General features: G+C 38.8%; 2 protein-coding genes across 2 annotated transcripts in view; one reads left to right on the plus strand and one right to left on the minus strand.

Annotated features, from left to right (window-relative positions):
- The window catches only part of cers6 (ceramide synthase 6), a 60676-nt gene extending 38604 nt beyond the window's left edge, over nt 1-22072 (minus strand). The window contains exons 1-3 of the mRNA XM_067444562.1: nt 21727-22072; nt 13457-13562; nt 5168-5298 (exon numbers count right to left, since the gene is read on the minus strand). Of these exons, the coding sequence (XP_067300663.1) occupies nt 5168-5298; nt 13457-13562; nt 21727-21896 (407 nt within the window). The 5' untranslated portion in view covers nt 21897-22072. The remainder of the gene's footprint in view (nt 1-5167; nt 5299-13456; nt 13563-21726) is intronic.
- The window catches only part of stk39 (serine threonine kinase 39), a 183632-nt gene that overhangs the window by 47072 nt on the left and 109669 nt on the right, over nt 1-26891 (plus strand). The window lies entirely within an intron of this gene.

Genomic DNA, 26891 nt, shown 5'->3' on the forward strand with positions numbered 1-26891 from the left:
AATGTATTTCCAGCGACAAAATACTATTGTAGTTATTAAATATTTACTTAGTTCTCACCAAAGCTCTCTCTATTTTACTTGCGATCATGAAACCGTTACGCTGCCTCATAAGTATGTCCGAAATCAGTTTCGGGAGGTACCTTCATGTGCAAACGCTGCCTGCAAAGTCACTGCTGGATATGGCAACAAGTCAGCTGCCAAAGTTTTCTGTCACAACCATTGTTTTAGGCCATATGGTGGGGGAAAACTGTAAGAAACTGGCATTCAATCAATTAGTTTGGAAAAAGAGGAACAGGGAGCACCTTCTGCCCAAGCCTCTGAAACAAAGCGCCATCACGTACAGGTAAGAAGTCTTTCGCAATAGTGTTACATTTTTTTTACCATAATGATACAAAAATGTGGAAGTACAATCTGTAATTTTCACAAAAGCCCTGGAGCTGTCAAAAGTCTGTAGGCAACATCCCCCAGTTTCTCTTGAAGCCAGTATGGAAGTGCAATTCATCGACTGGTCGCTAGAGACAGGCTCCAAAAGAGAGCAGAATCTCATTGAACTCCGTGTTTAAATGGCCAACTTTACAGCAAAAACAAATAAAATAAAACTATTTTTTTACAGCCTGGTACAAAATCTGTTTTTGTTCTATATGGCTATATTTGCCCTTCATTACAACTGTGAGGGGGGTGAATATTTTGTATTAATTTATGTATGTGTGTGTATATATATATGTTTTCCAGGAATTGTGCTACCACAAGCTGACTTTAGGCTTCAAAAATGCTCTTTAGAAACCAACAAGTGACATCACGGACACTACGTCCATATTTTGTCACAGTCTATGGTTTTGCGTCACCCGGCAGGGTTTTGCTGACAAATAAACATTGTTTGTTTCGGTCCTGGTGACGCAGAGAACGAGTAAACATTGTTACATTTACATTTACATTCAATCATTTAGCAGACACTTTTATCCAAAGCGACTTACAAAAAAGGGGAGAGCAATAGGAGCAACGAAAACAAACAAGGCCAACAACCTGTAAGAGCTGTAAGAAGGTTTTTTTTTATTTTTATTTTTTATAGCCATCTACAATAGCCACCTACAACAAAAACTCACATACGCAAAATACAGAACACTGGATTTTGATAGCCATGATAACAACCCATTAGGACTAAGGCTGTTGCCCCAACTGTTGTCGTTAAGCAGATTCAGTGGCCCAATGGGTTGGTTTTGTATGGCATTCTAGCTAAACGCGCAGCAATAGCCATCTACAACAAAAACTCACGTACGCAAAATACAGAACACTGGATTATGATAGCTATGATAACTATGTAACACACCCGCCTGAAGGCACAAATCCGGATGAGAGACGTAGATATGATCCGGGAGTGTGCGCTTTTTGGTCGTTGCTGTGGTGATCAGTAAGTGGTATTCTGTATTGGTCAGGTGCAACTGGAAAAGATGTGTCTTAAGATGTTTTTTTAAAAATGGCTACAGACTCGGCAGCACGAATTGAGATCGGCCGGTCATTCCACCAGGTGGGAACGGTCCAGGAAAATGTCCGTGAGAGCGTTTCATGCCTCTTTGGGATGGAACCACGAGGCGGCGCTCACTCGCAGAACGCAAGCTTCTGGAGGGTGTGTAAGTCTGAACAAGTGAGTTTAGGTATATTGGTACAGAGCCAGTGGTTGTTTTGTAGGCGAGAACTAGTGCCTTGAATTTGATGCGAGCAGCCATTGGTAACCAGTGCAGTCTAATGAAGAGAGGTGTAACATGCGCTCTCTTCGGCTCATTAAAGACCACTCTCGCCGCTGCATTCTGGATCAGCTGCAAGGGCTTGATAGTGCATGCTGGAAGCCCAGCCAGAAGAGCATTACAATAGTCCAGTCTGGAGAGAACAAGAGCTTGAACCAGGAGTTGTGCAGCCTGTTCTGATAGGAAGGGTCTAATCTTTCTAATGTTGTATAAAGCAAACCTGCAGGACCGGGCTGTTGCAGTAATGTGGTCAGTGAAGTTTAACTGGTCATCAATCACAACTACAAGGTTCCTGGCTGTCCTGGATGGAGTTATGGTCGATGAACCAAGCTGAATGGAGAAATTTTGATGAAGTGCTGGGTTGGTTGAGAAAACAAGTAATTCTGTCTTTGCAAGATTGAGTTTAAGATGATGCTCTTTCATCCAGTCAGAAATATCTGTCAGACAGGAAGCGATATGAATTGTTGATTTACATTTTACATATACTACTGACATTGTAAATATTATATATATATATATAATGCATTTTAAAATGACAATGTTTATCAGGAAAAATCACAATTGGATTTCCCCCCTAAAAGCAGTATGTTTTCAAGAGCCACAAACATGCTCTCCAACAGTGCCTTTATCAAGAAACAGAGTAGCTCTATTATTCTCATCATTTCATAGTTCTCATTAGGGTACACTCAAAAGTGAGCGTGATCTTTAAAGACTTTGGCTTAATTGCCTCTGAAAGAAATGGCACAGTGTCGAGCTTTAGCCCTGATTAGATGGCCACTACTTCTGGGGCTTTTCAGACTCGACTGTAGATCTGAGAGAAAGCGAGGGAACATTAGTGTCATTGATGAATCCACGGCTACAAACGGTGAGCAAAGAGGAGAGAGCGTTCACACATACAGCGTTTTGAGTCATCAAAGAAATTGTAAGACATTAAGTTGCCGATTCATGGCGACATGAGCAACGGCGAGCACTACCGATGAGAGTTTAGCAGAGGTTGACTTTATGCAAATGAACAGTGATACAGCATGTTAATTATTTCTCATAAAATGTTCATCTGAAATCTAGTCTGAGTTATGGGAAAATGTGGGAAGGAGGAAGAAATACTGTACACAGATAAAGCAGTAGAGGACATGGAAAGGAGACTCTGTGGACAGGATGAGCTAAGACAGGTGACAAGATGGTACAAAAAGAGACACAGGAATAGACTGTGACCTACTAGCCCTCATGCTGCCTAACTAGCCAACACTGGTACGCTATTACACTCAGGGGTGAGACCTATCGATTTCAGACATGCTTCCTCAAGGGACCAACACCAATCAAATTAGTTCAGCAGGAACTTCACAGAGACAAAACCAACAAACCAACCAACAACAACAACAAAAAAACTCAAAGGCTTTTGTGTTCAAAAAATGTGGAGTTTGATTTTTCAGTTTGATTTTCAAATAAATGCTGTTCTTTTGAAGCCTGGAAAAAAGTATCACAGTTACTCCCAAAAAATATAAAGCAGCTCAACTGTTTTCGACATTGATAATGATAAGAAACGTTTCTTGAGCATCAAATCATCATAATGATTTCTGAAGGATCATGCGATAGTGAAGACTAGCCTAGAACTCTAGACGCACCCTAGCGGCAGCAAATTTAATCTGCCCGCGAGTGTCGTCTAGCAGCTCTCAATACCCTTCTGAGCTGTATATCTCAATACCAAACTCTTGCCGGGCCAATCACATCGTGTATAGAGTCGGTGGGCGGGACCATAATGACGACGGCCGAGTTGCGTTTGTGTGCTTCTAGTAAACACAGAAACTGGTGAACGGCGGTCTTTCGAATCAGCTTTGACCGCGACTCTGGAAGACTTGGAGTTAAGCTCTCCTCTGAGAAAAGAACAAAGAACGGCACTGAAGTCATTCTTATGAAGGGAAGATGTGTTCAGAGTTTTGCCGACCGGATACGGCGAATGTTTAATCTATCAAGGAGCTCTGTTTCACCTTCGTTGCTCTGGTTGGTTGTAGCGCTATCCTATCGCGTGCAGAGGGAGTTTGAAAGACAACCGTTTATCCCGCCCCTCGGATTGAGCTGTCAATGGTGAGTTTCCAGACCAAACATCTTGATGAGGGTCTGGCTTGTCAGGCTAAGTGAAGACCGGAGTAATGATGCTGAACATTCAGCTTTGATCACAGGAATAAATTACATTTTAAAATATATTCACATAGAAAATATTTAAAATTCTAATATTGCACAATTAAAAAAACATGCAGCCTTGATGAGCAAAAGAGTCTTCTTTTCAAAAACATTCACAAATCTTACCGAATTGCCCCTAATACATGTAGCTGGCACGCACGTGCACCGTGGTCTCAAATTTAAAATCTCAAATCTGACGACGCATCAATAATGTGGTTTGTTGGTATCTGTCGATGGATACACTTGCTGGCTCCCCAATAATACATTACAACAGCGATAATAAAAATAAAAATGCACATTACGTCTTAAAGTGACAGCAGCCGAATGATATGTTAATGGTCCCATGGCATGGATTGTTTTATTATGTTATAATGTTTCGTGGGGTGTACTTATATTGATAGTATGGTTTTTACATCAAAAAATGTCATAATTTAGAAATAAAAGGTATTTTTTCTATACTGATATTAGCCCTCTAGCTTGAATGCTTTGCATGTCTGAATGCGTGTCTGCTGTGAGATTTCAGTGAGTGACTCTGACTCTAGATCAGTCAGGTTTCTGGCCTCTCGCTGAGAAACATGGAGTTTGTGCTCCCTCCACAGCTTTTAGATTATGTCTCTCACAGTGGACATGCACCTACGATGACAATTTCAGACCCCTCCATGATTTCTAAGTGGGAGAACTTGCAAAATAGCAGGGTGTTCAAATACTTATTTTTCTCACTATATATATATATATATATTTCCACAAGATATTAGAAATGTTTGTCCTGAGAAATGCACATACGTTTGTTAGGAAAATGGCAGATGTTAGCTTCCGGGACACTTGGTGTGCTTTATTTCCCCTATCATTTATTTTAATAATCATCATAAATTATCATTCAAAAGCTTAAACACTCAAAATTCATCCTGTGCAAACCAGTTTGAAATTAATCATTGACTTAAACAGTACCTAAAAACCTTTTCATTTGTGTGACATTAATTTCAAATTTGAAACAAATTGATTTTTATATTGTTTACGTTAGTACATTTTCTTACAGTAAACTTCAACTTGTAAAACTTTTACACTTTCATGTTTTGAAACTGCTTTCACTTCTGCTAATTTTCTTCTTGAAAAAGAGATCAACCTCTGGTCTGTATTCTAAAACATTCATGAATTACAAGCGTTTAAATTCAGATTAGGCCCCATAAGTTACCAATAACGAATCAGGCATATCAGCAAGCACAAACACACAAAAAGCTGATTCTCACATGCTTTCGCAGAAGCGCGCCAGTGTGCTGGGCTTCTCTTGGTTGCGGCGTTGTCTGAACCAGCGCTGAATGGTCCTCACATCCCAGTCCAGCTGCTTGGACAAACCCTCTAACCTCTTCTCATCGGGGTGCTGAAAGACACAGCAGACAGGAGCATTTCACTGCAAAGATCTGTCACTGTTAGAGTACAAACAAACTGCATGTATTTAGATTGAACAGCTTGAAAAATTCACTCAATGCAAATTTAAAACAGTTGTCTTTAAAAAGCCATCTGCACATATGAGCCAGCGAGACTCACACATAAACACAGTGTGTGATACACTGCTGTGTGCTGGCATACTATAATAACTTGAGTAGTGGGGTATCAGTTCAGAATGAACCAATCACTACCATACTAATTCATAAAACCCTGCTTTCTAAGGCACAGTTCATTGATTTGTTTGAGCTCACTGAACAAGCTTACTCTGAGAATAGCCCTGAACAAAATGCAAACAAAGTATGTCATCGAATGAGGATCTGCTGACCATCATTGACTGAATAAAAGGGGCCATATGTGATTTATTTGGGTTAGTGAGGTTATTCTGTAAAACAAGAAGAGTTAAAGGTGCCCTAGAATGATTTGAAACAATATGTTAAATTATTCTCTGATATCTACATAGAGGGCATGTGGCTTATTTAAGGGCAAAAATTGTCCAGATAGAGTTTTACAGGTCCATTTACAACCCTATAAATTGTCCCTAGGATGTAATGCTCTGTTTTTGCATTAGTTGGAAGAGTCATGAATATTAATGTTGAGCTCTGCTCTGATTGGCTTATTTCAGCAGCTCACAGCAGTTCAGTGAAGCGGCTCGTGAGTCCTGACCGTCCTGACCGAACACAGACTGACTGAATGACACTTTAAGCAGAACATCTCAAATAGAGAATGCTAAAATGCAGCTTACTTGTTTATTGGTGTTGTCAGATGATCCGCGCACGAGAAAGAGCTTGCGTTCGTGCGGTTGCCAGATTTCAGTAATTAAATCCCCCAAGCAGAGCTTTACTGTGAAAAGAACTCATATACTGTCCAGTGTTTTACCTAAACATGTCCAATATGGCAACCATATGCACGATCTGAAAACACCAATAAACAAGTAAGCTGCATTTTATCAATCTCCATTGACTATCGTTGTAACTTATATGGTGGAAAAGGTGACGTTTCTAGAAGGATCGCGTGAACTATCTGTAAGCAAAGTATCTACGGTTTTATTTTGTAATACAAAATAATATTAACCTTTGTCATTAGACACACTATTTAGTTTTGTTTGGTAATTGGAGTATCCTATTGTTACTGTACTAGCATCTTGCGTCACAATGCGGTCTCTCTAAGAAACTTTCAATTTAATCAGAAATTGTTTAAACAGCTAGCCAATAAGTGGATTGTAACACAGTTCGTTCATGGGAAGGAAGGAGGCGGGAACCGGCGAACGTTTAACAACAAACTTTAATTCAAACAAATAAACAAAATGAAAGTAAAACCGCGGGCAGCCCCTCACGGACGACTGCCCGCAAGCACACAAAATAAAACGTGGGCAGCCCCTCACGGACGACTGCCCACAAACACATACACAAAACATAACATAAAATTCCAGGCCTGGTCCTCTCTCGTCTTCCGCAGCTCTTGTTCCTCCTTTTATGCTCCCGTCACATGGCCGCGAGACGAGACCGGTGTGCCACGCAGCTGGCACTTGTCCACATTAATCACCGGCCCGCTCTCGCAGTCCCTCGCCCCGCTGCCTGTCACACCACATGGATAAATTACTTACTGCTTGCAGGAATATAGTTGCCCTTTCTTCAGTGAAGACGCCGAGTGACGCTTGCTTGAAATGGGCAGAACAAACGAACAATTTGTTGTGGTATCCGATTATAATAAACCTCAACCATGTGTCATGAGAGCCCTTTTTGCTTTCTTCGAGTGTCTTGTGTACCATCAGTAGATTCGGCTTGTTTGGACAGATGCAAATTTTGGAGGCGTGCATATAAATGATTTCCAACGCTTGCGTCACGGTTGGGTTTATGTTGAGAAGCACTTTTTTTCTGTTAAGTTTTTGATTTATGAGATTTACATAAGAAATTGCATATGATGTTTGAGACTCACGGTATGTGATGTCCATGTACTGAACTCTTAATTCCTAATTGTACTGAACTCTTAATGAAAATTATTTCACTATGGCAAGGTTAATTCAATTTTTCATTCTAGGGCACCTTTAAAAAAACGCAAGCAGTGCAATTAGAGTTTGACATGAAAACAGGTTTAAAGCGTTAGTTCACCCTAAAATGAAAATCCTGTCAATAATTACTTGCCCTAATGTCGTTCGACACCCGTAAGACCTCCGTTCATTTTCGGAACACAAATGAAGATATTAGTGTTGAAATCCGATGGCTCAGAAAGGCCTTTATTGACACCAATGTCATTTCCTCTCTCCAGACCCATAAAGGCACTAAAGACGTCGTTACAAAGCCCATCTCACTACAGCGGCTCTACAATCATTTTATGAAGTGACGAGAATAGGTTTTTTTGCGCAAAAAAACATGCGTGTCAAACTGCTTAACTGCTGAAATCACCTGACACTGGCAATCCGAATCATGAATCAATACGCTGATTCATAACGGTTCGAAGCTTTGTTTTGAAATCGGCCCATCACTATATAGGAAATGACATTGGTGTCAATGAAGGCCTTTGTGAGCCATCTGATTTCAACAAAAAATATCTTTATTTGTGTTACGATAAGATGAACGGAGGTCTTACAGGTGTCGAACGACATTAGGGTAAGTAATTAATGACAGAATCTATCTATCTATCTATCTATCTATCTATCTATCTATCTATCTATCTATCTATCTATCTATCTATCTATCTATCTATCTATCTATCTATCTATCTATCTATCTATCTATCTATCTATCTATCTATCTATCTATCTATCTATCAATCGATGAGCCAAAGAAAGCCCTCATCACACTTCTCTTCATCAGTTTGCTCGCTCGCATCAAATTCAAGGCACTAGTGCTTGCCTACAAATCAACCACAGCCTCTGCACCAATATAAGCGAACTCGCTTGTTTAGATTTACGCACCCTCCCGAAGCTCTATATTTAATGTTATTTTACCTTTAATGATTATATTTCTGTACCTGATCGGAGTACAGACTGGCAGACCTTACTTAATTTGTAACTTTGTTATAGCGTATTGTATTCATCTGTGTTTGCAATTTGTGTATTTGTTCTTTTTTATTACTGACTGTTCACTTGTCTTTAATAATAATTATCTGATCTATTAGTAAATGTTGAAGTTAACAAATGTTAACCTTAATGTTAACATTAATAAATGCTCTGCTAGTTTTACTCTGCTCTCGTTCTCGTAAAAAAAAAAACTTCAATCAATATTTTATGTCCATTTCATTATTTATTTGGTATGTCATGTACCCCCCCCCACCCCCGAAAACAACACCAAAACAAAAACAAACAACTGAAAAAACATTTTTCTCAGTAAACTTTTATAGCAAAAATATTTCATAACAGACCTGGAATGTGATGGGTTTCATCCAAACTCAATCAAATTACAATTATAAGATAGTATCCGCTAACATGCTAGATGAGTTTTGCCCTGAGGACACTCACTCACTCTCTCTCTCTCTTTTTCTCTCTTTCTCTCTCTCATTTCAGGCATGAACTCTCTCTTTATTCTTAAAGTGTGCCTGGATATTGTGTGTTAAAAAATCTGAACATTTGTCAAGGAAACTTAGTTCTAAAAATAGTCCCGTTGCGTCAGTGCACATGAACTCTGATAAAGCCACACACGTCAAAGAGCCACGCTATCGCTCTGCCTTTACAGCTTTGAGATTACGATTACCTGTGCCGTCAATCCACACTGCCATCACCATCGAGACCGTTATATTTCTTTCAAGACAAGGGTTCAAAATGTTGAAACATTATTCTTCTTTTACATGGCAGCTGCTGCTCTGCTTTAGTTCATAAACTCATGCTGTGGATTCGTCCTCATTCTCAAATGAACATCCCTCAGAACACTTACATTTGATTGAAGATAAATGAAGTTAATTTATGTTACGTACAGATTGAGCTCATAGGAGAGGTGAGTTCACAGTCTCAGTGAATTTGTTGAGGAAATGCTAGGAGATGTTCTGTTCACGTAATGTGATTCTCTGTAATCAAATGAGCCGTATCTCTTTTCAGCAACTGTCACAAGTGCTTGATTTGATTCTGATTCACAGTCTCTGCAGTTTTAATCACATTTCTGCATTATTTAACAATTATTTAAGAATAAATGGCTGATAAAACAATATTTTCAATGGAATGATTCATTCCAGCCCCAGTAAGAATATTATACATTATTTACTGAAATTACTATAGTAAGAAAGGAATTATTGGATATGGATGGATGGATGGATGGATGGATGGATGGATGGATGGATGGATGGATGGATGGAAGGAAGGAAGGAAGGAAGGAAGGAAGGAAGGAAGGAAGGAAGGAAGGAAGGAAGGAAGGAAGGAAGGAAGGAAGGAAGGAAGGAAGGAAGGAAGGAAGGAAGGAAGGAAGGAAGGAAGGAAGGAAGGAAGGAAGGAATATGAACAGATGGACGGATGGATGGATGAAAGGAATTAAAGGATATGAACAGATAGATGGATGGAAGGAATGAATGGATATGAACAGATAGATGGATTGAAGGAATTAATGGATATGACAAATTGGATGGAAGGAAGGAAGGAAGGAAGGAAGGAAGGAAGGAAGGAAGGAAGGAAGGAAGGAAGGAAGGAAGGAAGGAAGGAAGGAAGGAAGGAAGGAAGGAAGGAAGGAAGGAAGGAAGGAAGGAAGGAAGGAAGGAAGGAAGGAAGGAAGGAAGGAAATAATTGATATGAACAAATGAATGGTTGGAAGGGATGGATGGATGGGTGGATGGACGGAATGAATGGATGAAGTCTCAGCTCAGAAACAGAATGAGCTTTTATTGTTTATAAGGAATGGAAACAAGCTTCTAGTGCACAGAAATATAAAATATATACAATAAATTATAAGAATATGTCAAACTTAAAAAATATACAAGTAAATACAATATAAATACACAAAGCATTGACAAATCATGCACACAAAAAAAAGCCTGTCTTAGTCAAAACACACAAGAAACTGAAGCTTAACTTTGGATAAACCGTCCCTTTAAAGCAGCACTAGGTAACTTTTCAACCTTCATAATATATTTTTTAAGACTCTTGTGATGATAAATCGACTTACAATAGGTTGAATGACACGTCTGCCTAGGGATGGCTCGATACCACAATTTTGGCTTCGGTACGGTACCACAATCTAATACCGAAGTACCGATATTAAATCGATACCACGCGGTCTGATATTAGCGCGAGTATATTGCACGCGAATGAGAACAATTATGCAAGTTTTGAGTTTATAAAGAGGGAAATTACCACAAATGTTTATTAGTAAATTAATTAGCAAAGCTTATCACATCAAATCAGTCATTTGAAAACTTTCTTGTGAGAAATAATTTCAGCAAAAATCTCTCAAAATTAGCAAATTGCTTCTGGTTTCAAAAGACATCGCACCTACACTAAAGCAATCTGCACAATCCGATTTAACATTTCACGCTCGTCTCGGGATGGAGAACGGAAATCATTTAAGCGATTTTATAGCATTTCGCAATAACAGTTACAGGAGTTATGAGCTCATTACAACGACACACACACCCACACACACACGCCTGTAACTTAAAGCTCGCACATTACACATTAAGTTTCCTTAAACAGTCAAATACAAAGAATTATGTACAAATGTCCGTCTTTAGTGAGTATTCACATACACACAGGCGGTTGTGTCTAACGCGGATGTAAATAGTGCAATAGTACGCGTGCAAATATAATGAGATCTAAATGTCATTGGTTGAAACGAAAGCTGGAGATTGTGATATTCGATCTTATGTTAGGCTGTGTGTGTGTGTTGATCAGTGTTAAAAGAAAATAAATGTCTAAATGAGATGGTTTGAATGATCCACTGACCTGTCGATCTCTTCAGAAGTCTTAAAGTCAGGATAGTGACAGATGCTTGGCTAGGTTTGATGGTTCTTCATCAGTTTTATAAGCAAAGTAATTACACATTTCACTTCTACTCCTCTCTTTATTAATTCGTTTTGGGTATCTTGTGTGAGATTCGACTGCTTTATCCATTTTGTTCGTCTGTTGTTGTCACATTTGCCGGTTGTTTCGGGTCAGTTTGTGTAGCGCGCTGCCATCTAGCGGTGAACTTCGGAACAGCAGCATATACCGAAATGTGCAAAATCATGATATCGTACCGTTTTAAATAAAATATATACCGGTATTTTTCCAGTACCGGTATACCGCGCATCCCTACGTCTGCCATAGCCTGATGGGGTCTGTATCGTTTTTAATCGTACTTTTAAACTTCGGGTTTCGGGTAGTAACCCGAGAACAAAAAGAACTACAAAATTCGACTGCTTTACGGCATATACGTCCCTTCCACCGACACACACACTTCCTTAAATTCAGACCTGCGAGCACAACTTTGTTCGTCGGATAATATAGTCATGTCCGAAGCAGCAGAGACAAATAAGAAAGAAAAGGTTTTGTTGGAGGAAAGCAATAAGAGGAAACGAAAAAGTGATGGGATTAAAGGCAGGACGAGGATCAACATGTGACCAGCGTTTGCTCGTTGGCGTGAGCTGAAGGAGGCGTGCCCGACCGATGCTGTCCTGCTTGTTATGGTGATTACCTACCACTCAAACATTGAACTGAAGAATCATATAGATTCTGTAAAACGCTAACCAATAGACTACTATAATGATGCTGGCTTGTAAACGTGAGCATCGTGATTATTTGGCGTTTGAAAAAAATAAAACCCATGAAATTATATTCATATGACATGCTGAAGCATATGCCACTGACTGTACCTGATGAAGACATTTCACACGCGCTGCCAGAAGAACTCCTGCATGTGAACTCCTCCTGCAGTGTTCAGGGGAACTGTTAGTGCTGCACCGACCCGCGGGACGCTTTTATGAAGTTATTGGGCCCGCACCGCACCACTGTATATATTTTTACAACCCGCTCCGCACCCGCGACCATTAAATAGACATACGGGGTCCACGGGTTATGAAACGACCCGCGCATCACTAGTTCAGGGCTATCAGGGTTGTCATGTCAACAAATGCACGCGCGATGGCATCCCCTGTTGTAGGATGACAGAGTTTACGACAGTAGTCGAGGACATTATTTTTTCCCAACTGTAGGAGGACCCCGAGAGAAAAAGTTGCCAAGTGCTGTGACCTTAGCAGGCAGGATAAAAAATGAATGAGTGTCAAAACATCTACCATTATGCCTTATAAAATGCAGCGTAAAAGATCTGTCGCTGTCTATTATGCTGTTAATATTAATGGAATGACAAAAAAGTTGAAACGTTATTCTTCTTTTACATGGCAACTGCTGCTCTGCTTTAGTTCATAAACTCATACTCAACAAATAATCTAACTCCCACTGACATGGTTTTAAAGCGGTTTCTTATCCATTTTACATGCATGATTGGATGATTTACATGCACAAATGTAAATCAGAGAAATACAAATTTTCTCAGAGGTGCATGCTCCAGAACTACCTCAAATTTGGGACCTCAGTGATTATAAAACACTGCTCTCGACCCTCATGCCATCCATGATGTATATGATAAACACAATCACTCAATGCGCTGTTGAAAAACCACACACACCGATTGTGACTGTGATGACCCCAGTGGATCAATCAATGTCTCCTGAAGCAAAACAACAGGTGTGTGTGTACGAAAAAAATACTAATATTTTTGACCTTTTATAAATCATGGCTTGGATTATCATGATCGCTATGATCGATCGTTCAAATGACAATTGAGCGGATTTCATTCACTTACATTATATGGACAAATGGATTATTTTACTAGAAATCTTTCTTTGTGTTTATCTGGAAAAAGTCGTATACTGTACATGGGGATGGCATGACCGTGAGTAAATAAGTCAATTTAAATTTTTGCGTGAAGTATCCCTATACAAATATCTGTTCAGTAGCACATTAGTTATCGCTGCCGCATTAAAACTAGCTTCCTGAATTTTTTTGTGATAACCCTATGTTTTCACGGCCATTTATAAAAGCACTAAACCGCTCAAAAAACACAGTTATAGTGTTCCTTCTTGCCCTCGCAGAGCAATAAATCCTCTTTAGCCGTGGTAAGAAATATGGTCTTTACCTTGGTGATGGCAGTGAAGACCTTTTCCAGAATGGCGTTGTGCTGAGCCTTCTGCGGTCCGTTGGCCTGGATTTTCAGACCTAGTGCACATGGTCTTGCAATAAACCTACAGCCAATAACAAAGAAGATTTTATTATTAGATTTATATCTTGTAATATCAGTGCTTGCTAACTTAATTCCTAATGTCTGACAGGCTGCATTAAAAAATCAGTTTTGGAAGGAAACTTCAGAGGTAAAATGCCTGCAACCACAGCGGGCGGCTAAAGAAACCCTCCTGTTTGCAATCACTGTGGACGTCTTGCCAAATCTTCAGAGACAAACCAGCGAGGAAAAACACACAGGCCAGTTGTAATCATTTTTTTCTGAATAGCTTCTTCTGCAAAAGGTCTGATAAACATCTGTGTATTAGGAAATAAACAGCTGCTGATCAGAGCAGCTGCATTAAAGCTGGTATTGTTATGCTAATGAGATGATATCTTGTTGATCTGATAATGAGAATGTTAAAAAGGCAAAACAACCCGAAGAAACACTTCATGGGTCATTGCTTCTATGCAGTACATTTTCATATCCTCAAAATCTCTTAATGTGATAAACATCCATCTTCAAATAGAGAGTTTAATATTTTGTAAATTGTCAATTAAGTGATCGGAAATCATTTCAGTTTCTTTAAGCACATGTTGACATTTTGTCCAACGTCGGAAATGATAAACGGACAATTTCTTAAATATTCTTGTCAATAGTGCTTATTTGGTCATCAATTCACAGAATTTCCCTTTACAACCTTTAACTAACAAAAACCAGTGTGTTGATGAAACCTTTCTCCAGGAAGTGACATCATTGTGGTGGTAAAACAACAGCGCAAGCATCAGTGAGTATTAGTGAAGGGTTTGATGAATTTGGGGATATATCATATTTGCTCTCTTTCTAAAACATTTCATCCTGGTTGAGTAAAGTACACAAATCATTATAATGATATCAACATTGATTTTGAAGATGAAGTTCACATTGACGTCCTCATGTATTCTAAGTCAATCCAGCAATGTCTAACTTTAGCTTGCTATTTACATTGTGTAAATAATCAACTTATAATTAATCAAGCTGAACTGAGCAGAGCATATTTTTGAAAAGTCTGGCATACACTTTCATAGAAATACATACTTAACACAAGAATATATTAGTTTTTACAGATTTAGTGAGCTCAAATGGTACATCAGATGAGTCAGTTTCTTTAAGAAATTAATGTTTTATTCTGTAAAAATGCATTAAATTGATCAAAAATGACAGTAAAGACAATGAAAGATCTTTTGAAATTTCTATTCAACAAATAATATTGAACTCTTTTCAACATTGATGATAATCAGAAATCTTTCTTGAGCATCAAATCCTCATATGAGAATGATTTCTGAACGATTGTGATGCTGAACATTCATTTCATGAAAGGAGTTATTTAGTAATAATATTTCACAATATTACAGTTTTTACTGTATTTTTGATCAAAGACAAACAGCCTTGGTGAGCAGAAGAGACTTCTTTCAAAAAGTCAAATCAGGTCGTCACCTTTATTTATATAGCACTTTATACAATACAGATTGTTTCAAAGCAGCTTTACAGGGATGAACAGGGAAATAATGATTCAATCATGAAAAATGTAAGTGTATTTGCCATTCACACACACATATTTAAATATTTACCCAGTCAAAAAACAAAGTTGCTGTTTGGATTTAAATTGGCAAATAGGACTGGATCATTATTGTTGATTGATGCACCTCTTAATGGAAATAACATCCCAACATTTATTTCCATCCGTTTTTGGTCAAGATCTTGTCTTGGCAATGCACGAGTCCAGCACTCTGTAAAGTCTCCTCCAGCACATCCCAAAGACTTTCAATGATTTAAGCTCTGGACTCAGAGGTGTCAATTCATGTGTGCTCCCTCCAACCATTCTTTCACAGTTTGAGCTGATTAATCTTGGCATTTTCATCCTGAATATGGCCGTGATGTGTCTTTCTACGTGGTTGTTTAAGAAATGAAAAGCTTCACACTCCATCATTGGGGTTAAAAGCTTGGCCGTAACCATGTGTTGAACATTAGGGGGGACCAACGTTTTTTAAGACAGCCGGGGGTATTTTTATTGAAAGAAATGTAATAATTAAAGGATCAAAAGGTATTTAATGGAATAAAGAAGGAATAAGAACAATAAAATAAGTAATGGGTTTAATTATAGCCTATATAGTTTTTAAGCAATCTATAAGCTCTTTGCAAATAGTATTTTGTTTAAAAATATGCATGCATTCCCTCTTGTTTATATGTCTAATAGGTCAAAAATATAAAATAAAAAAGTTTCTTGTCACATTCAGTTATGAATGACATAATTTAGAGGATATTTTGCATATTTTCAATTCAAAATTACAAAATTACATTTAAAATGTTGAGTAGTTTGCATCACTGTATGTTACTGTGTGTTGTTAAACATATCCATCATAAAACAGTAGTCTAATAATAAATGTTTAACTATGTATATCTTACCACACACACACACACACACACGCACACACGGGCACACACACACACACACACACTCTTTCACTGGAAAACCTAAAAGCGACCGCTTAGGCAGACCAGCCTAAAAATGTTCATTTTTAAACTGTCTGCTATCCTAACTACAAATAGAGCGGTGAGTAATGGAGGCTGAGCAGCATTAAAAATATCAACTATTGGGGGGACAATTTGGCCATTTCCAATTATTGTTACAGCCCTGGTTAGAAGAACTATTGCCAAACATACAACATGCTAGAAAGAAACATAATATACACTGCAATAATGATCCAATCATTGACTCTAAAGCATTTTCCAATTTAAATCCAAACAGCAACAGCAGTATATATTTAAATATACACCGACCCTCAAAGTTGATGTGTTAGAAGCAGGAAAAATGGGCAAACGTAAGGATTTGAGCGAGTTTGACAAGGGCCAGATTGTGACGGCTAGATGACCGGGTCAGAACATCTCCTAAACTGCAGCTTTTGTGGGCTGTTCCTGGTCAAAAGTGCAAAAGTGCTCCAAGGAAGGAACAGTGGTCAACCGGCGACAGGGTCATGGGCGGCCAAGGCTCATTGATGCACATGGGGAGCGAAGGCTGGCCCGTGTTTTCCGATCAAAGAGACAAGCTACTGGAGCTCAGATTGCTCAAGAAGTTAATGCTGGTACTGATAGAAAGGTGTCAGAATACACAAAGCATCACAGGAATGGTTTGAGGAGAACAACACTGAGTTTGAGGTGTTGACTTCGCCTTAAAATTCCCCAGATCCTGACCCAATCGAGCTCCTGTGGGATGTGCTGAACAAACAAGTCCGATCCAAGGAGGCCACACCTCGCAATTTACAGGACTTAAAGGATCTTCTGCTAGCATATTGGTGTCAGATGCCACAGCACACCTTCAGGGGTCTAGTGGACTCCATGCCTTGACGGATCAGGGCTGTTTGGCAGCAAAGGGGGACCAATACTATATTAGGAAGGTGGTCATAATATTATGCCTGATCGATGTATACTTAGAGAAGAACTTATCATCTAATGCTGGACATGAGAAGTGAGATGTCACTGGAGTGGAAACGGAGGTGACAGCAGACGGTTGTAATGAGCTTTTGCCACTTAATTAATAAGCTCATCCAATTAAAAGCCTTATACAATGAAAAGGCAATTCGGTGCAGAAAATGCTCCAGAAATGATTCTTATATAAAGCTGAAGAGCAACGATAAGGTTATGAAGGCCGCGCTCAGACTGATTTGAGGCTTGACGCTGTTTGCTTTTGTGGGGCTGAAATGCCATAAATGTGCTGTTCCTCGTTGTAAAACTTTACAGTGATTGTACAGTGCAGGAGGATGGAAGAGGACGCTTGCACTTCAGATAATGTGTCCTCTTTCCACAGAGGAAGTTAAGTGATGCCACTGTAAAGACAGCTTTTATCAACACATTTTGGTTGGACACTAGTTGCTTTTTATTATTTTGAAAAGGTTTCAAAATAAAACCAGCTCCAAATGTTTTAACCAGCTCCAGAACACATGGGGTAAACTTGGTAATTAAAGAAATCCTAAAAAATCCTTCCTCCCTAGACACTATCCCAGAGGAGACAGTATATTTCACCAAATTTAAGCTGGCGAGATCTAAAGAACTCTGTCAGATGAAGGTGACAAGCAGATGGTCCGTGGCATACATAAACATAAAACCTGACTGCCGTCCCACTGGGGACATGTCAAAACTGCTGCTTTTGTGACATCCAAAGCCAACACTCTTGCAGATGTCAAAGCTCATAATAGCTCAAAATGAATGTTTAAAGGGGTAAACACATTCTTTCGAAGGCTTGATTGTGTTTGTGAGGTGCACTGTAACACGTGTTCATGCTTTGTTTTTGAAAAAATGGCATTATTTTTCATACATTTGACCTTTATTGTACACTGCTCTGTCCCTCCTTGTAAAAACGGTATGATGAGCCCCGTTTCCACCACAGGAACTTTACCCAGGAACCAGGAACTTTGGGTGGTACTTTGTGTGTTTAGACCGCAGGAACCAGGGTCTAAATGAAGTTCCGGGTAAATATTTCCCCCTCCAAACGGCCCTGCTCGCGAGGTAGTACTTTTTCAAAGTTCAGGAACTTTCGAGGGCGGGACTTGGGCGCTGAACATGCTGATTGGTTGAGCTCGCGCAGCATTTTAGTTCAACGGGCATTTTTAAAAGTCTTTTGCGAGGTTGGTTCTGCGTTCAGTAAATATCAGTCTTGCTCTCTGTCTGGTGGCGCGCGGTCGTCTCAGCCATCTCACGTTCAATGTCCGTAATAGCTGATAATAATATACATTGTCATTTTAAATCTAGCTTTACAAGCTTTCTGAATATGCTGCTGCTGAATCTGCATATTAGTGCTCTTTTCTGTCGTTGTTAATTACCTCTTTAGTAAACCTATACATAACCAGCAAAAGCAGCACAGCTTGAATCTCTTCCATACTCGTTATTAATTTTTTTTCACCATGTAAACGACCTGACCGATTACTTTTAAGTGTGTGTCCTTACATGATGTGACAGCGCGCGCCGCGCTCATGTTGACAAGAGAGGAAAGTTCATTTTTCTGAGGGGTAAACTTTTTATTTCGTGAGTTATGAAGATAATGTTGGAGTAATGACACAGCGTATATTGCCCCAAGCAGTTTTTACTTTAACTGCGCCTGACAGAAGATTTTTTTTTCTGAGATGATTATTACACTTTACAACAAATAGCTATAAATAATACTGTATTAGTCCTGGTGGCCGTTAAGAGTTGCTATGGCTACAGTTAACACATTCCAGCTGCTGGAGAAAACAGCGTTGACATTTTTGGTGCGGCAGACAAACTGCATGTGACAAAATGATTGCGATTGAAAGTCATCACATGTAAACACCAGATCGGTTTAGATAACGTCTCATGTAAACAGTCCACTAAATCTTTCAATTGGTACACTTAAAAATGATTATTGTCCTTCACTGATTTGGAGGAGCAGTCGCGCGCAGTCCTACATCACCGGACTAATCTGCCTAATCTTCTCGGAACTTTATCGCGGTGGAAACGCAGACAGCTGCAGGTCTGGGGGGAGAAAAGTTCCTGTAAAAAAGTTCCTGGTACAAATTGTTCCGGGTAATTTTGGTGGAAACGGGGCTATAGTTTCCAGGTTCTATGAAGCCGGTCCCTCAAAAATACACAATGGGCTCAGATTGGTTTGTTGGCCCAGCTGTCTTGTGATTGGCTGACCGCCTAGTGCACTCCAGCCTACTCTTCTCCACAGCAATAAAAAATGGCCTCGCCCCCCCTTATTTAATATTCTCAGAGGAGGGGTTTATGTAAATATTGAACCCACTGATGTCAGTGAGTCTGGAGGAAAAGGCTGTAGTTCCCAACCGGCCGTTTGCTGTAGTCCTTAGAAAGCGATTTCTTTAAAAGCAAACATCTCCCTTTGCTTTAAACTTTGAGCGTTGTAACTGCAGATGTTGTTTATGCTCAAAGAGCAACATTACACACTAGCTAAATTTAGAAAAGTGAAATCGTGTTTTACCACCCCTTTAAGTTTCATAAACAAATGAACAGCATGATATATTGCTGATCAAGTGCACAGTGAGTTATCTCATTTATATAATTATAATATAGGGGAGGCCAGGGCTAGTTGTCACAGGCTATGTAACACCATGTTAGTAAAAAGCACAAATGCACAAAAGCCTGTTTCTATAGCAGTGCTTTTGAACCAGACACTGGTTCTAGACAAAACATAACAAAAATAGATCTTGTATTATGGCATTATTTTGGTTTAATCTGTTCAAAAAGTTTTGGGTGCATATCCCGCTTCATATTTATCACTGCCACTCAACAACTTCAAATACAAAAATAATGTGTCAAATATTTGTTATAAATATTATGTGCATTCACATCAATCAATCAATGAATTGAGACTTCAAAATATTTTCAAACGTATTATCATCTCTATCTATTATATAGTTACAACAGTCAAGACAGAAAATCATTCAATGTCAATAATGTGACCCTATTTTGTGTCACATGCACTAATTGTTTTTTTTTTTTTTAAATAGTTTTCTGGTTTTGCTACACAGCACCTACATAAACAATTATGTAAAATTATGTAAATTATCAATATTTGTTGAGTTGATGTATCATGTTTTTTTTTACAAACAGATGAGCATGACTACCTAATATATAATCACTTGCATGTATATATACGCTACCATTCAAACGTTTTTAGTGCTGTTAGATCAATTAATTGTGATGAATCACATCCAAAATAAAAGTAAATGTTTACATAATGTGTGTGTGTGTGTGTGTGTGTGTGTGTGTGTGTGTGTGTGCTGTGTATAAGTATTATGTATATATATATATATATATATATATATATATATATATAAATACACACACACATTCATGTATATATTTAAGAAAAATGTGTCATATTTATATAAAATATATTTATATATAATATAAATAATATACAGCATATACATACAAATATTTATTAAATATATACATGAATGTGTGTGTTTAAGTACAATACACACACATATATATATATATATAATATAAACACTAACTTTTATTTTGGATGTGACTTAATTGCAATTCATCGATTTGACAGCACTGTATATATTTTAAAGAAATACTTTTATTCAGCAAGGGTCAATTACATGGATCAAAAGTAACAGTAAAGACATTTGTAATGCTTCAAAATAAATTTTCCAAAGAAACATAAACCAGCACAACTGTTTTCAACATTGATAAGCATTAAATCCTCATATTAGAATGATTTCTGAAGGATCATGTGACACTGAAGACTGGAATAATAATGCTGAAAATTCAGCTTTGATCACAGGAATAAATTACATTTATAATATATATTCAAACAGAACAGTTTTATTTTAAATTGTAATAATATTTCACAATATAACTGTTTTTTACTCAAATAAAAAAAATATTTCAAAAGCATTGTTATTATTAGTTTGTATTTTTATATTTAAAAGAGCAGGTGAAATATGGATGAAAAATGTTTGCATGATCCACTGCTAATGGAATATTCATGCATAGACTCACTAAACATATACAGGAATCCATCAGAGTGATGAATTGCATAATGCAGGTCATGAGACTCTTAAAAAATGTAGGCCATGACGTTTCTTTTAATGTTTGTAAATATTCTAAAAAAGATTACCCAAAATTATGATTAATATATGCCTTTGACAGGTTTCTATAAACCTGAATATTGACTTAATATGTTACATAATAGGCCTACATTTACGTGATATAATGCATACTACATTTAGAGTATCATACAGTAATAGTTTCACCGTTTTTGTGCCGAAAAGTACGGGTTCCCTTTTGTGACAACTTACGCCATACAGTGTGACAACATGCCCCAGCGTTGGGAGTCAATGGGGTATTCAAAAACTTTAAATTTGCTATAAAATCATTCTTTTTACAAAAAACAAAACTAGACGGCACACCTAAGACTGATCTACACAACACAGAGAGGCACTGACCTACTTTCATCAGTATCATTATTCCAGAAGACGGGCCATATTGAGTTCCTGTCATTGTCCTAATTCATACAAGGGTTCAGTGGCAATGGGAAGAAGCACAAACCAGTCCCATCATGATCATCTGCTGAGGATGAAGCTTTGAGCGCAACATCATCTTCAGCAGTGATGATGATGCTGGTGCTGGTGATGATGAAGATGTGACACTGGACGTACCTCTCAAAGACCAGCCGGATCATAAACATGCAGAATGCTAAAGGACACGCTAGATACAGATCCTCGGCTTGTGGAAAGGTGGACTCGTCTGTGTTTTTCAAGTCAGCCCAGGTTACGTTGTGCGGGAGCCAGAACCTCTCGTTCCAGAACCACACCAGAATCCCTGCCATTTCCAGCGGATCTGATGTCTTGACGCCCGTGCAGATGTGCGGTCAATGGCCGATGCGGCTTGCGACGCTCTTTCACGGCTGATCTTTGCAGGTCCAGTGTGATGATGATGATGTTGGTGATGATGGACCGCCCGTTTGTGTTGTGAGTGTCCACTCTCTCCAATGTAGGGAAGTAGAATGCGCCCGACACGCTCCGACTCCGCGATGCTGATTGGTCCGCGAGCTTGTCAATCACAAACGCGTCCCTTAAAGGAACAGTTCAGGAATTACTTTGTGAAAAGAAAAATCATTTATAAATATTATTTTTCTGTTGGTCAAAAATCATATCATAAATTTAAATAAATTTCTAATTGCAAACCTATTATTTATTTAAACTTGATATTGATATTATTTATTTAAACTTGATGTATAGGCCTATATAATAATAATAATAGATTTTATTTATAACGCACTTTTCACTCCGAAGAATCTCAAAGTGAAAATATTATATATAACAAAAACAATATTTGTGAATAATCGATGTATATACAAACAAAATTTGCTCTATTCAAATATTACAATTAACAATTGTTTATATATATATATATATATATATATATATATATATATATATATATATATATATATATATATATATATATAAACCCATGAAAGTATAAATGTATACGTAAGCCTATACACAACTTCAAGTACTTCAGAGACAGTGTTATCTGAGTATCATTTATATATTACAATAGCCTATAGTTTTTATTAATATTTTGAATTAGTTACTATCATATTTTCAGCTTGTATTTTAATTTCAGTTTATTTTTTAAGCTTAAATATACTATTTAGATTGAATTTATGTTTATTTATGTTTTATTCATTTATTAGGCAATAAATTAGCCTAGTAATTTTAGTGATTCAACTTAAACTTATTTCGGTTCTGATTGTCATTTAATTGTTATTTTTTTCAGGTTTATTTTAGTTTATAAACTAAATTTAATAATTTTAGTTAACTGTAACCATGTCTAATTCAATCTATACATTTTATTAGCGAATTTATTGATTAATGTTTTAATGTAGGCTATTTTTTTATACATAATTATTTTATCCATGTTATGTATTAGTCTATTTATTAATATGTTTTATATTAGTCTGGCTCCTTGCAATATAAATTCCATTATAGTTCTAAATCAAAATAAAAGCATGGGTCACTGCCATGGGCCCTTTAGCTGTCAAAGTTTATGAAATGGCTCCACCTGCTGGGTGAGCGGTGTCAGCGGCCGCTGCATACTGAGCTTCATGATTTACATTGTAATACAAGTTTTACAGAACACAAATAGTCTTTATATCGTAAACTAAAGGCCTATATTAAGTATTGAGAAATTCTTTATACATAAAATCAAATTTATCAAGACCCAACCTCTTCAAAGATCAAAATCTTTTAACAGAGGTGAAGTTAAATATTGTAGTATATTAAGATTTATAACACACACACACACACACACACACACACACACACACACACACACACACACACACACACACACACACACACACACACACCTTTAGTGTTTCCATGTTTTATGGGGACTTCTCATTGGCTTAATGGATTTTATACTGTAAAAACCGTATTTTTTATCCCTCTACAAGGCCCCTGCCCCTACCCATCACAGGAAACATTTTTACTTTCTCAAAAAAAAACAAAAAAAACTCCTTCTGTATGATTTATAAGATGTTTTTCTCATGGGGACCAAAAAATGTCCCCACAGAGATTTCAGATATTTCCATCTTTGTGGGGACATTTTGTGGGGACCCCTACACACAGACACACACACACACACACACATACACATACAGAGAGAGAGAGAGAGAGAGAGAGAGAGAGAGAGAGAGAGAGAGAGAGAGAGAGAGAGAGCGAGAGAGCGAGAGAGCGAGAGAGAGAGAGAGAGAGAATTTACATTTATAAGTAAGTGCTAATATTAATTGGTAAAGTGTTGACGTTTCAGCCCTTTCTTGAAATGCCTCAGGTTGAGATAAGCAGGTCATTCATTCCAGCAGCAGGGACCAGACGAGGAAAAAGTGTGATTGAGTGAGATTGATTTTTGTGACTTTTTGGATGGCACCACATGGCACCGTTCAATTGCAGAATGCAAGCTTCTGGAGGGTGCATAGTGCGTTTAGGAATATAAGAGCCAGTGAAATTGATGCGACTATTGGCAAGTGCAGGGCAAACTGATGAAGAGAGGTGTGATGTGTGCTCTCTTTGGCCCGTTAAAAAACACTCTTGCAGCATTTTTTTATCAGTTGCAAAGGTTTGTCAGTGCATGCTGGAAGGCCTGCCAAGAGAGCATTGCGATGGGATGGAACAAGAGCTTGGACAAGGAATAGTATGCTCCGATAGGAAGAGCCTGAGCTTCCTAATTTTGTTTTTTAGCAGTGTTGTCTATGAAGTTTAAGGATTAGAGTGAATATGACAAGGTCCAAATTTTGATGGCTATAGACGACTGGGTCAGAGCATCTCCAAAACTGCAGTTTCTTGTGGGCTGTTCCCGGGCTGCAGTGGTCAGTATCTATCAAAAGTGCTCCAAGGAAGAAACAGTGGAAAACCGGCCACAGGGTCATGGGCGGCCAAGGCTCATTGATGCACATAATAATAGATTTTATTTATAATGCACTTTTCTTTCCGAAGAATCTCAAAGTGCAACAAAGGGGGGGAAAAATAACAAAAGAAAAAATGAATAACAAGTAAAAATATAGAATACTACAAACAATCAACCAACACAGAAAACAGAACAGAAACAGAGCTGATGGTGAACAGAAAAAGAGCTGATGGTGAACAGAAACAGAGCTGATGGTGAACAGAAACAGAGCTGATGGTGAACAGAAACAGAGCTGACGGTGAACAGAAACAGAGCTGACGGTGAACAGAAACAGAGCTGATGGTGAACAGAAACAGAGCTGATGGTGAACAGAAACAGAGCTGATGGTGAACAGAAACAGAGCTGACGGTGAACAGAAACAGAGCTGACGGTGAACAGAAACAGAGCTGATGGTGAACAGAAACAGAGCTGATGGTGAACAGAAACAGAGCTGATGGTGAACAGAAACAGAGCTGATGGTGAACAGAAACAGAGCTGAAGGTGAACAGAAACAGAGCTGATGGTGAACAGAAACAGAGCTGATGGTGAACAGAAACAGAGCTGATGGTGAACAGAAAAAGAGCTGAAGGTGAACAGAAACAGAGCTGATGGTGAACAGAAACAGAGCTGATGGTGAACAGAAACAGAGCTGATGGTGAACAGAAACAGAGCTGATGGTGAACAGAAACAGAGCTGATGGTGAACAGAAACAGAGCTGATGGTGAACAGAAACAGAGCTGATGGTGAACAGAAACAGAGCTGATGAACAGAAACAGAGCTGATGGTGAACAGAAACAGAGCTGATGGTGAACAGAAACAGAGCTGAAGGTGAACAGAAACAGAGCTGATGGTGAACAGAAACAGAGCTGATGGTGAACAGAAAAAGAGCTGATGGTGAACAGAAACAGAGCTGATGGTGAACAGAAACAGAGCTGATGGTGAACAGAAACAGAGCTGATGGTGAACAGAAACAGAGCTGATGGTGAACAGAAACAGAGCTGATGGTGAACAGAAACAGAGCTGATGGTGAACAGAAACAGAGCTGATGGTGAACAGAAAAAGAGCTGATGGTGAACAGAAACAGAGCTGATGGTGAACAGAAACAGAGCTGATGGTGAACAGAAAACAGAGCTGATGGTGAACAGAAACAGAGCTGATGGTGAACAGAAACAGAGCTGATGGTGAACAGAAAACAGAGCTGATGGTGAACAGAAACAGAGCTGATGGTGAACAGAAAACAGAGCTGAAGGTGAACAGAAACAGAGCTGATGGTGAACAGAAACAGAGCTGAAGGTGAACAGAAACAGAGCTGATGGTGAACAGAAACAGAGCTGAAGGTGAACAGAAACAGAGCTGAAGGTGAACAGAAACAGAGCTGATGGTGAACAGAAAACAGAGCTGAAGGTGAACAGAAACAGAGCTGATGGTGAACAGAAACAGAGCTGAAGGTGAACAGAAACAGAGCTGAAGGTGAACAGAAACAGAGCTGATGGTGAACAGAAACAGAGCTGAAGGTGAACAGAAACAGAGCTGAAGGTGAACAGAAACAGAGCTGATGGTGAACAGAAAACAGCTGATGGTGAACAGAAAACAGCTGATGGTGGAAGTCTCTGTTAGCTCCGCAGCACACTGTGGACACACTCCATGTTTTAAATTTCTCCCAGCGGCAGTGTGTCCCGATGACATCGTCAAGGCATGACAGCTGAAGACCAGATGATGGGTCTTCATGATGATTCAAACGATGGGGATCGCCGCAGCACCATGCAGGAGGCAGAACATTTTTCCGGGCACTTCTGTGGACACACCGGGGTCGGCGCAGAAGTCCAAGCCGCTCCACGGCCGCAATGCAGGACGGAACAGCGGCGCAGCCGAGAAGCGGAACATCCCAACATCATGCCGGACGCTGATGACGATGGCCCGGATGAGGCTAGCCCGGTGCAAATTTCAGCCACCATGCAGCTTAAGCCCAAGGGAGACCACCAGTGAGCAGCCGCGGCGAGAAACATCAAATGTCCTCCAAACCAGAACCAACCGCAGCAATTCAAACATAAACATTAGAGAAGCAGTGGAAAACGGCGAAACGGTGAACAACGTCCTCTCAGTGGCTGCCAGCAATCAGCAACAGTCCCAATTGTAGCTCTGACTGTTAGACTAGTCACAAACATAAGGAAATAAAATAAAATCTAAATCTAATAGAACATTAACATGATTTGTGGGTGGAGAAGCGGCGAACAGACAACGCCAGCGTCCTCTCCCCAGAGAAGGCTGGCCTGTGTGGTCTGATCAAACAGACAAGCTCAGATTGCTCAAGAAGTTAATACTTGTTCTGACAGGAAGGTATCAGAATATATATATATATTATATGTGTATA

Source organism: Pseudorasbora parva, chromosome 5 (assembly GCF_024679245.1).
Source record: "Pseudorasbora parva isolate DD20220531a chromosome 5, ASM2467924v1, whole genome shotgun sequence".
Lineage (NCBI taxonomy): Eukaryota > Metazoa > Chordata > Actinopteri > Cypriniformes > Gobionidae > Pseudorasbora > Pseudorasbora parva.